This window comes from Gossypium raimondii, chromosome 11, assembly GCF_025698545.1.
Source record: "Gossypium raimondii isolate GPD5lz chromosome 11, ASM2569854v1, whole genome shotgun sequence".
NCBI classification, from domain to species: domain Eukaryota; kingdom Viridiplantae; phylum Streptophyta; class Magnoliopsida; order Malvales; family Malvaceae; genus Gossypium; species Gossypium raimondii.
In genome coordinates, this window is record NC_068575.1 from 31,062,609 (window position 1) to 31,075,473 (window position 12,865).

The following is a 12,865-nucleotide window of genomic DNA, read 5'->3' on the forward strand; positions in this document are numbered from 1 at the left end:
AAATATATTAGAACTCTAATTAGCCTATATAAGAAGTAGTTTTAAACTAAACTTTCTTTTAACTTAAAACTCCTAAATAACTTAAAATATTAATAATTATTAAATATTTAGAAAAAAATAATAAAATAATAAGAACTGATAAATACAATATTGATCTCATATATAATAAAAATTAAGTGTAAAACCCAAATTCAAATTCCCGTCCTAATCCTGTACAGAAATTCTACTTGCACAGTCTTCACTAAAACAATCGTAACTTGAGTTCCCAAACTTGAAATCAAGTCATTTAAAGCGTGTTTCGAAACTAATAGATAGGTCTTCGAATGCTATGAGACATCTTAATCCATAAATGTCTGGATCCCATACAAATATTTGTTGCAAGTTAACTAATCTTTTCAATTTGAAAATTAACAGCTTGGTTGGACCTTAAGGTAGTGTAAGCCCATCACATCCATGGGTCTGAAATTGAGCCTTAAAACTTGTATCAGAGAGCATTTACTCAAACACCATGTGTATATTATTTTCTTGTGGCTTTTCTGTTCGATTCGTGCTTCTTTGTCTTTCGAGTTGGCTTCCACTTTATTTTGGTGTCTTAGAGAATTTCCATTAAGAATTTTCATCTTTCAAGAGTTTAGTTGACTTATGCGGATTTAAGAAAAGAAAAGAAAAATCGGTCGCGTGGTTTGCGAGACAAATTCTTGCCCTGTGACATATATACTTCATACATTTTGGAATTCAGTCCCCTTTTATTTTCAATAATTTAATCTCTCTATTTTTTGGATTTAAAAATCTACTTTCAAATTATATATAATTATGTAATATTTTAATAAAAAAATTAACACTATTAATTACATTAAAAATTAAAATAGAGAGATCAAATCTAAAATTTAAGTATAATAGAAAGTCCAAAATTTAAATCGAACCATTTATTTATAATTAAAAAAACACGAGTTATATAAAAGAATAGCATAATAAACAGCAATATGAATGGAAGAAGTTACTTTGTACCTTCCTTTAAATAGAGTTATATATAGAGAAAAAAATAGCATAATAAACTTATGAATGCAGGAAGATTGGTTGCACCTTATAGAGCTATATAAATTATATAGATATGACAAGACATTTATACAATTCTACCTCTGTTTTTCTAACTAAATATTTGGTCTTCACATTACTTTTTCTTTTTTCAATTTGGGAAACGTAGAGAATCCTCCGATGCTAACGTTGGAATATGAACACCGGAAATGTGCTTGACTTTGTTTCTCAATATGTTCTGCTGCACTCACTGCTTGGGTGGAAAATAATTTAGTTTTACAAAATTAATTATTTTGACTCCAATGTTGAATATATTTTTAACTGATAATATATATAATATCTAAAATAAAAATTAAACACGTCCCATAGTTTTAAATTAAGACATGTGTCGTCTATTCAATTATTAGACTTAATTCAAAATATTTCATATAAGTAATACAATATTTTATATTTATTTGTTTATGCTTTTAAGCGATTTACTCTTAACATGTATGTTAAATTATTTATTAAATTTTATTGTTTTAATTTAACATTTTAATATATTTATTTTTGAACAATGATCAACCCAGAAGTAGAGTAATTGGGTTTATAAATTTCTTGGCATAAGATATCTTTAAGGTGCAAGTTGAATTCTTGTTTAAGATCTTATAAAATAAAGAACAAAGAAAGAAAAGAAAATTCGTCAATTGGATGTATATTAAATTTCTTATTCTAATGGATATCTACTTTATAATAAAAACATTTATAACAGTTACATATATAATTTGTACTGATTGAAATTAAACTAGTGGTTCCTTTTCTATGGAACAAATATTTCTAGAGAAAAAACTTGAATTTATTGAAGAAGAAGTGGAATCCCAAGGGAAAGGTAAATCCAATTTTAAATCGACAATCTCTTCCTGGTTGTGATGATGATCAACATTTGAATCCTTTAGCAATGGCAGAATCTGGTCTAACTGAATTGCAACCTCTTTCATTGTTGGTCGCTTCTTTCCACTCAAGCTCAAGCATCGGTATGCAAGTTTGGCTACCATCATTAACTCATCATCTTTTGCTTGCCCAACTACTCGAGCATCAACAATTTCCATCACTCGATTTTCTTCCATTGAAGAAATGAAATGTGTGGCCAAACTTCTACCTTCTTTTTCCCTTTCTAGAGAAAAAATTGGCCTTTCGCCGGTTAGTAACTCCACAAGTACAACTCCGAAACTGTAGACATCACTTTTTTCTGTGAATTGACTTGATTGGAAATATTCCGGGTCTAAGTACCCGAATGTACCCTGCACATGCGTGGTCAAGTGAGTTTGATCAATAGAAATCGATCTTGATGTTCCAAAATCTGAAACCTTTGCCTTGAACTTTTCATCTAACAAGATATTTGAGGACTTGATATCTCGATGATAAATCGGAATGGAGGCAGAAGAGTGTAAATACCAAAGGGCTTCGGCCGTTTCTTTGGCAATTCTTAGTCGTGTTTCCCATGATAATGGGAACTCCTCACTTTTGTCATGCAGATATTGGAAAAGTGTACCATTGGAAATGAACTCATAAACCAGTAATGGAACCTCAGTTTCCAAGCAACATCCTAATAGTTTGACCACATTTCTATGATTAACTTGAGAAAGGATAACAACTTCATTAATGAAGTGTTCGACTTCCTCTACAACCATTGCTATGGACTTTTTTACTGCTACGATCCTTCCATCAGCTAACATTCCTTTGTAAACAGTGCCTTGCCCACCTTGCCCAACTACTCTATTATTGTTGAAGTTATTTGTTGCTTTATCCAACTCCTTGGAGGTAAATATCTTGGTTTTCTCCAAACTACCTTCGTGTGAATACATTTGTTGTTGTAACAACAATCCACCATTTCGTTTAAAGAACTTTTTCTTGAGCTTCACATTCCTCCTTTTCTTTAAAAGCTTGTATAACCACCATCCACCCATAACTAAGGACAAAACTCCACAACCTACACCAACACCTATATATCGAGAATGTGGTCATGTTAATAACCTTTCTGTGTGTGTGAGTGGGTGGGTGGGTGTGGGTGTTAATAACTTCAAATTATGACGAGTGACAAAGAGAGAGAGAATTAAAGGGAAAGGTAGTTAATTACCTAAAGCAATAATCCAAGTTTTACTTCCTTCACATCGATAAAACCCTGGTACATTTACACAGGTTGCGTCCCCACAAGATATCTTGTGACGTTCTTCCTCACATTCATCAATATCTAAATAATATTTCCATTATTAAAACAAATTTAAGAAACAATCAGTTAGTCAAACATGGGAAGAGAAGAGAATTTATTCTCTTTTTACCTTGGCATCCAATAGGGAGATACGGATTCCCCCGATAACCATCACTACAAACATATCGCCATGAGATGTTTGAGCTTTCAGAAGTATACATAACATATGACTGTACACTTTCACTTGAAATAAGTGGTGTTGATCCATTGGGTAGTGCCCAATCAATCAAAGCTGGAACACTGTCCATATTCAGCAAATCAGAAGGGTTTGTTATATTGAAGTTCAACCATTCTTCATCTACCACAAAGGCTAACTTGCATCCTTGTGGCCCTGATGAGGTTTTGCTCTCAAAGCTGGCGTTGAATGTTTGGAGATACGATGGTATTACAGTCTCGCAGCATGTACTACCATTACAAGTTTTGTTAGGATTAGAGGTACCAAAGAGTGTATCGCCATTACAAGTTGATTCACACCCAACAATTCTAGGCTTAATTCCTGCAATTAAAGCTTTGTTGTTGCAACCTGCAGCTATAAATTTGTTCCTCCCTGAATAGAAGAAAGGGCTACCTGTTAAATGCACCGTTTGGTTTTTGGTTTCTCTTTCCCTGCCTGAACAATTGTGTAGAATCACTGGACTCTTCACGCGAAGGTACTCCCAACCATAGCCAAGATCATAAGAAAAATTGAAGACTTCCATATTTATTTTTTTCAAAATTGTTGGAGGGGTTGAAGATTCATTGCAAGAGACCTCAAACCAAGAATTCAGGAAACAATCGGGTCCAATTCCAAAAGGGTAGGGAACGCTAACATTTCCGCAGCTGTCTTTGCACCAATCTTTTGCTCCAGAAATAGCTGTAGAAGTAGTTGCTAATACTAATGCTATGTTGATAATTAGCAAAAGCAAGAAAGTGAAACTTGAAGCAATTATCACAACCATTTTTGCTTCTTTTGGTCCTATTTTGGTCATTTAACCCTATTTTATAGGGAAAACAAATGAATAACAAAGGATGTTTCTTTGCACTTTCCCAAGTTAATCACCTTGACTGACTTAAAAGTATTGAAATGTCAACTTTATATTCTCTTTTTTATGTATGTATTGTTTTATTGAGTTGGTACTAACACCAACCTTATTAAGAAATTACTTAAAGCTCTCTTTTAATAAAAATTTAATATCTATATAAATTTATATAAAATGTTTTATTGAAATTGGTATCACAAGTTAAATCGATACCGATTTAGTTAAAAAATTACACTTTAAAAAAAAAGAAATAGGGCTTGAGATTAAATACACAAAAACAGGAACCGGTACAAAAGAAAACAAAAAACAAAATAAAAAAGGAAAATGAAAGCCCAAATACAAGCCCACAATAAAACAGCTCCAAAAACAAAAGCAAGATCAACATTCGAAACCCTAAAATGAGTTGTCATCCAAACCCTCCAAAAAGAAAAGCATTCTCTGAAGGGATGTCGTCACTGATGAAACGAGAAGAATAATTCCGATGACCACAGAAGTCCAGAAAACCAGCTATGACATCCAAGAAGTGAACAAACAATGAACGAGAACCTGTGCTCCAACAAAGAAGACCAAAATCCAACCCAATCCCGTAAAGCCCACGAACTTATGGATCTCCCTCACTTCCCAAACCTCTTCAAAACAGATCTCTGCAATGACTCATCAGCTTCCGCGCATATCCGATTAGAAAGCACCCCTGTTATGGTACACCGCCGCCAAAATAAAGAGAGGCTCTGCCCATGACCGGTAAATAGAACCTCTATCCATGAGATGCGCAGATGCCAACAGATGGGCCACCTGATTTGTGATGCAAGGAATATGCACAATGTGACACCCGCGAAGCCGCACAACCATGGTGTTAATGTCGCTGATGTAAGGACCTAAAATCAATGCATCAGGCTGAGGAGAGAGGAGTTTCCGGATCACCATCAAAGAATTGCCTTAAAAAATGACCGACTGGAACCCTAGCCTCAGAACCAGTAGAACTACATGGTAGCAAGCCCCCTGCAGTGAACGGTGAAGGTACATGCTTATTGAGTACTGATCGGTAACCTAACACTAGACCTAAGTGATCTCGAATGAAAATAACCGCATAGGAAATGTTTTCAGATGCACGAAAAGCAGTGTCAAAGTTTACCTTAACATAAGGTGCATCTTGAGGCCGCCACTGCTCGACATCGATTAGACGACCAGGTAACCTCTCATTTACTACATCTAATTCCAATAGCTAAGCCTGGACTCGGCATACAATGACATGCATTTGGATAACAACATTATTATGAAACCTTCTATTTCGCTCATGCCAAATGAACCACAACGCATATCACTAGTGGACATTGTGAAAAGAAATAGTAGCTGATATTGTAAAGAGGCATTTGATACTTCATTTGCCCACATGATGTGTAGGGACACCAAATATCAGAAGTCGATAGGCAATTGTGAAAGATATGTTCCAACGTCTCAATAGAGATCAGGCATCGGGGGCACAAAGCGGAGGCTCGTAATATTTTGTTATAGAGATTATAATAGCTAAGAATGTAATTGTTAAAAACTCTCCAAACTGTAATTTTTACTTTTGCTGGAAGGTCCAATTCCATAAAGTAGTATAAAATATCCTGTAAGAGTCTGGAATTCCAGTATAACCCGAAGAAGTAAAGAGTCTATAACTAGTACAAACAGTGAATTCGCCTAAAGGCTCAGCACCCTAAACTAGGAAGTCATCATAGGCAATCCGAGAAAGGAGGATACACAACACACGATCCGCAATGTCTCAGCCCAAAACACTGGTAAGCTTATTTTCTTCCCACTGCCTTGAATGAGGGTTAATGAATTCTGAAATAAGTAAGGTTGGAAAACTAACACCTATGTGTTGCAAACGTTTATTAGGCAATCTTGGAATCCAAGCATCATCCTAGACCTGTATATTGGATCCCGTACCAACACGCCAACAAAGTCCTATAGGTAGCAACCCCTTCGCAGACCAGATACTCCTTCATAGGTAAAAAGGGTAAGTTCCTAAACTAGCATGCATAAAATCACAACATGAGTAATACTTAGTCTTAAGGGCATGTGCTAGCAAAGAACCTGGGTTGTTAATTAAATGCCAACCTTGCTTTGCCAACAAAGTAATGTTGAAAACCCAATCCACCATATAACTTCATAGCGCATAAAGTAGACCAATCACACCAATACATCGCCCCTACCCCTTACTGTTTCTTCCAAAAAATGCTTTATTATTTTCTCCAAATTAGCATAGAAAGTTGTAGGTAAAAGAAAGAATGGCATAGTAAAGGTAGGAATAGCCTATAAAACGCTCTTAATAAATACTTCCATTCCACCTTGTGAAAACAATCGAACACACCAATTCCCAATCCATGAACGCATGCAAGCCTTCAAGCCTTAAAAAGCTCACTTTTTAGCACATCTCACCATATTTGGCAAACCCAAATACCTTCCAGGTTTAGTAGAGATGCAGACTCCTAAACTAGTAGAAATAGAAGTTGCAAGAGACTCCTCAACATTGGAACTAAAATAAATAACAGACCTCTCAAAATTAACACATTGTCCCGATGAGCGTTCATACTCGTTAAGAACTTGTTTTAACACCAAAGCACCCCCTATAATGGCCTCCCTAAAAAGTATACAGCCATCAGCGAATAGCAAGTGCAAAATAGGCGGGCTTCCACGGCTAATACAAGCCCTATGAATCAAACATCATGGAGTGTTTATCACAAAAGGGAAGGCAACCCTTCACAATAGATAATAAATAGGTAGGGTGATACGTACTCGTGTTCATTGATTCGATTACAAGACGTTAAGCTATCCAATCGTCTAATGTTGTATCGTTTCGAAATTGGCCTTAAGATGAAAATGGGATTAATGGTTATTGTTTTGAAGGAAAGAATGATAACAATGTTGGATGGATAACTTGTATGTAGTGGACACCTAGAAATGAACCAACGATATGAAAGATCGTGACCCAATTTCTATAAAGTGAAGAAACGTTCAAGTTTGTAGGAGGAAAATTGTGACCCTTTATTTAGCAAAACAGGAACCAACAGTATAGGGTTTGATGCCACAAGGAAAACCTTGATAAGTCCAGCTAAGTTCTTTCAAGAACAACCATGAAATTAAATGCCTTAACTATGCATGAAGCACACGAATAGTCACAAAACTCTCATCTTGAATGTTGGCAATTAAAGGGACTTTAGCTAGCCAAATGGTCACTTAAGATGAATATGAACCCGTTGGTATTCTGTCCTTTAAATCTAACCAAGAAATATATGAATCCTTAGGTCTTCTTTATACTAAATTCAGCCAATGAATGCTTGTGTCTTTAAATCCCCTCTCCATTGAATACGTCTATTCAAGGCTGGAATTTTAAAAGTTATGAGTTTGCTGAACAGTCACTTGTTTTCCAAATGTCATGTTCAACTTCTATCTTGAATGCTTCATTAAATTCGTCCATTGAATCTCCATTGAATGATTGAATTTTTTAATCTTCCCTCCATTTATTTCTGGTTTGGAGATGAAAGGTCTTCAACAAAAGTAACTTGCAAAACACTATAAATAAAACTTCAATTCATAATTTAAATAAACAAATGCATAACCAAAAAAAATGAATGCAACAAAAACAAATAATGAAGCATAATTAAAAACACCGCTTTATTTATGAATGCAACAAAACAATTAATAAAACATAAATAAAGAAAACACAACTTTATTTATGAATACAACAAAACATTCAATGAAACATAAACACAACTTTATTTATAAATGCAAATATGCTTAAAAGTAAATATGCTTAAAATGCTTATTGAGCAATAGATAAAATGTTGCAAAGTTGATGCTTTTTGTTTAATTCAGATTGAAATGTAGATTGTTCCAATTCAGCCTAAATGGCTTGTATGAAAACATTGAGCACCTCTTTAAGTAGATTGTTCCAATTCAGCCTAAATGGCTTGTATGAAAACATTGAGCACCTCTTTAAGCTTTCTGGCCCTCGCCCTTGTAATTGGTCCAATAGGTACGTGCAACACATCTCCAAGTATTGGAACCTTCAAATTTGGAACTAAGGTCGTTCCCATGCTCACATTCTCCCCTCCCTCTTCGAGAGGATTTGTCATCAAATCAGAATCTGCATAAAATAGAGATAAATCAGAAACATTAAAACTCGTACTAACATTGTACTCACCTGGGAGATCTATCTTATAAGAGTTATCGTTAATTTTCTCCACAACTCGAAACGGACCATCTTCTCTTGGAAGGTGTTTAGATTTTTTTGGGTAGGAAACTGTTCTTTTCGCATGTGTACCCAAACCAAATCTCTTAGTTTGAATACAACTTTCTTTCGACCCTTGTTGGCATATTCTATATACTACTTCTTCTTTTCAATATTATCCCGAACCATCTTATGAAGTTTTCGAACAAATTTAGCATTTTTTTCATCTAAATTGACAAATTCATTAGTAGACAAAAGAATTAAATCCAAAGGTGTAAGAGGATTAAAACCATACACTATCTCAAAAGGAGAAAATTTAGTGGCAGAATGACACTTCAATTGTATGCAAATTCAACATGTGGTAAACACACCTCCCATGTCTTCAAATTACATTGAATGATAACTCAAAGTAGCGTTGACAATGTACGGTTTACAAGTTTGATTTGTCCATCAAATTGGGGATGACATGTAGTGGAGAACAAAAATTTAGTGCCTAACTTACCCCATAATGTCTTCCAAAAGTAGCTCAAAAACTTGGTATCTCGATCAGAAACAATACTTTTTGGAATTCCATGTAATCTGATAATTTCCTTGAAAAACAAATTAGCAATATACTTAGCATCATTAGTTTTTCGATAAGGTATAAAACGAGCCATTTTAGAAAAACAGTCCACCACAACAAAAATAGAACCTTTCCTACTACTAAACCTTGGTAATCCTAACACGAAATCTATTGAAATATCTATCTAAGGTTCCATAGGTATATGTAATAGGGTGTACCAAGCATGGGGGTTTACTCGTGATTTAGCCTTTTTGCAAATTATACAATTTTGACAAAGACGTTCGACGTCTCATCGCATATGAGGCAAAAAAATGGTCATGCAATACATCTAAAGTTTTTGTAACTCCAAAATTTCCCATTAGGCCTCCCTCGTAGGCTTATTTTACAAGTAGCTCTTGAACAGAACTCTTTGGTATACAAAGCTTATTTTCTCGAAAAAGAAATCCATTGTGCCTGAAAAACTTACCAAAAGCTTCTTTTTCACAAGCTGTAAAAATATTGCCAAAATTAATGTCATGTTCATACAAGTCCTTTATCTGCTCAAATCCAAGCAATTTAGCATCCAAAGTAGTAAGCAATACATACCGTTGAGATGATGTGTCAGCAACTATGTTTTCTTTACCATACTTGTATTTAATGACAAAAGGAAAAGTGTCAATAAATTCTACCCATTTGGCATGTCGCTTGTTGAGTTTGTGTTGGCTCTTCAAGTGCTTCAGAGATTCATGACTGGTGTGGATCACAAATTCTTTCAGCCAAAGATAATGCTACCAAGTCTCTAATACTCTCACCAAAGCGTATAACTCTTTATCATATGTAGGGTAGTTTAATGTGGCTCCACACAACTTCTCGCTAAAATACATAATTGGTCGTGCTTCTTATATCAAAACTGCTCTAATACCTATTCCTGATGCATCCATTCTATTTCAAAAGTTTTAGTAAAATTAAGTAAGGCAAGCAATGATGCATTAACCAAATTTTCTTTAAGTAAATTAAAATCTTTTTCTTGTGGACTTTCCCACTTAAATCACAAAGTTTTCTTAATGATTTTAGTTAAAGGAGCAGCTATGCTACTAAAATATTTAACAAACCTGCAATAAAAGCTAGCAAGACCATAGAAGCTTTTAACATTACTTACGCTCGTGGTTGTTGGCCAATCCTTGATTACACAGACCTTTTTGTCGTCCACTTCGATTCCTTTTGAACTCATGAAAAAACAAAAAAACACCAACTTATCAGTACAAAAAGAACATTTCTTAAAATTTGCATACAATTTTTCTTTTCGCAACACCTTCAAAACAAGTTGTAAATGATTAACATGATCTTTGAAATACTTATTGTAAATTAATAAATCATCAAAGTAAAATACACAAAACCTACCAATGAATGCTCACAAAACATGATTCATAAGTCTCATAAACGTGCTGGGTGCATTGGTTAAGCCAAACGACATTACTAACCATTCATAAAAACCATGTTTTGTCTTGAATGCGATTTTCCATTCATCGCCTTCTTGCATTCGAATTTGGTGATATCCAGTTTTAAGATCAGTCTTGGTAAAAATGTTGCACCCATGTAGTTCATCAAGCATGTCATCTAATCGAAGAATAGGGTGTCGATACTTTATCATGATTTTATTTAAAACACGAAAATTGATACACATTTTCCAAGTTCCATCATTCTTTGGAACTAACAAAACAAGAACGACACATGGGCTTAAACTTTCTCACACATAACTTTTTTCCATAAGCTTGCGAATTTGTCATTGTAACTCTTTGGTCTCTTCCGAGTGACTTTGATAAACAGTTCAGTTCAGAATTGTGGCTCTCGAAATAAAGTTAGTTCGATGTTCAATTCCCCTTAGTAGCGGTAGACCATAAGGAATCTCATCAGGAAATACATTTTGAAATCCTGCAAGAGAAAAACAATCAAACTAGGAATATTTTCATTAAGTTCGTTAGTGCTAAAATATGCCTCTTTGTACAAAAGTACAAGTAGTGGCTGGTAAGTTAAAACAGCCCTCTCAACCTCTCTACTTTTTGCATAAAAATTCAATTTATTTTTTCCTTTACTCACTTTTCTTACCACAGCCTGTTTTTCTTGTTTTATTTTTTCTTTATCGCTCTTTTTTTCTTTTCCCTCATACTCTTTTTTTTTTTGTACTCTCTCATGTTTTGTTATTTTTCTTTTGTTGTTACCTCATTCTCTTTTGTTTTTATTTTTCCACTCTCTTATTTCAAACATACTTGATCTTCATACACTTATTTGGGTGTTATGGGTACAAGTGTGATAAGTTTTCAATTAAATTTGAAAGAATAGTAGTTGGTGAATCCATCATGGATAACTCCCCGATCATATTGCCATAGATGACTGAGTAAAATGTGCCTCTCATGCATGGGAACAACATCACATAGCACCTCATCTTTGTACCTTCTGAAGGTAAAGGACAACATCACTTGTTTAACCATCTTGATCTTAACTCCATCATTCAACCATTATAGTTTGTATGGTTGTTGATGTTTAGTCGTGGCCAATCCAAGTTTTTCCACCAAAATCGAGCTTGCTACATTCGTGCAACTACTACCATAATAATCATGTTGTACATTTTTCCCTTAATGTGGCAATGAGTGTGGAATATGTTCTTCCTTTGCTCCACCTCTTCTTTAGCTTATGTGCTTAATGCACGTTTCGTTACAAGCAGCTCACCTTCAACTGGATACTTGACTTCACTCTCATCTTCTATTAGTGGCATGTCATCATCTATTTCACCCTTTGATTCAAACTCTCCCTTATCCTTGAGAATTATAACATTTCGATTTGGGCATTGGTTGGCAATGTTTCCTCTCCCCAAGCACTTAAAACATTTGATGTCTCAAGAATGACTTTTTTATTCTTCCACCTTGCCTTTATTTGAAACAAAATATTTTTTAGTATTTCCAAAAGTTTCAGATTTACCTTTCACTTGAGGCCTCACATCTCTTTTGTTTGCACTTTGGTTCCATGTTGAGGATGAACTCGAATGGTGTATCACCCTAGTAGAACCTTTTCTTTTAAGTTGCCTTTCTACCTTTATGGCCATGTGAACCATATCCGTTAATTCAACATAATATTGTAACTTAACAACGTTGGCAATCTCTTGGTTAAACCTGCCAATAACCTTGCGATTATGGCCTCACGATCCTCCTCTACATTAGCATGAATCATCGTAATTTCCATCTCTTTGTGATATTCCTCCACACTCTTGTTCCCTTGGGTAAGAGTTTGAAATTTTTGATAAAGGTCCCTTTGGTAATGGTTTAGAATGAACCTCTGTCTCATTATGGCTTTCATTTCGGTCCATGTCTCCACCGGACACTCTCCATTTCATCTCCTAAACAAGGTTAGTTGGTCCCACCAAATTATAGCATAATCAGTGAATTTAATGAAAACCAAATTTACCTTTTTCAATTCTGGATAGTTGTGACAATCAAACACCGATTCACTTTTCTTCTCCCACTCGAGATGTGCCTCCGAATAATTTCTTCCTTGGAATGGTGAAATTTTCAATTTGATAAATCCAAGATCACCATCAATTCGCTCCCGATCTCGTCTTTTTCTAGGCCTTTGTTCATTTCGCCTAACACTACAATCAAACGCTCTTTCATTATCATTGCCATAATATCCATCATTATCGGATCTGTCGGAAGCTTCACCTTCTCGAACACTAGGGGTTCTAAGTGATCTTCCTCTTCAAGTCCTCTCCTCCATACGATCAACATGTTCTCTAAGCTGATCAAACCCCTGTT

At 34.9% G+C, this 12,865-nt stretch overlaps 1 protein-coding gene across 1 annotated transcript; it reads right to left on the reverse strand.

Moving 5' to 3' along the window:
* Positions 1 to 1,721: 1,721 nt before the first annotated feature.
* LOC105804207 (wall-associated receptor kinase-like 22) lies at positions 1,722 to 4,257 on the reverse strand. Its single transcript, XM_012636709.2, has 3 exons — positions 3,354 to 4,257; positions 3,152 to 3,265; positions 1,722 to 3,016 (listed from the first exon to the last, which is right to left on the reverse strand). The coding sequence occupies exons 1-3, from the start codon at positions 4,249 to 4,251 to the stop codon at positions 1,815 to 1,817; spliced, it is 2,214 nt and encodes a 737-aa protein (XP_012492163.2). The 5' UTR covers positions 4,252 to 4,257; the 3' UTR covers positions 1,722 to 1,814.
* Between the last annotated feature and the right edge of the window lie 8,608 nt (positions 4,258 to 12,865).

Coding starts and splice junctions, on each gene's coding strand:
- LOC105804207 (XM_012636709.2), bottom strand. CDS start 4,251: ATGACCAAAATAGGACCAAAAGAAGCAAAAATGGTTGTGATAATTGCT. Junction 3,266..3,353: donor TCTCCCTATTGGATGCCAAG/GTAAAAAGAGAA, acceptor AATATTATTTAG/ATATTGATGAATGTGAGGAA. Junction 3,017..3,151: donor AACTTGGATTATTGCTTTAG/GTAATTAACTAC, acceptor CTCGATATATAG/GTGTTGGTGTAGGTTGTGGA.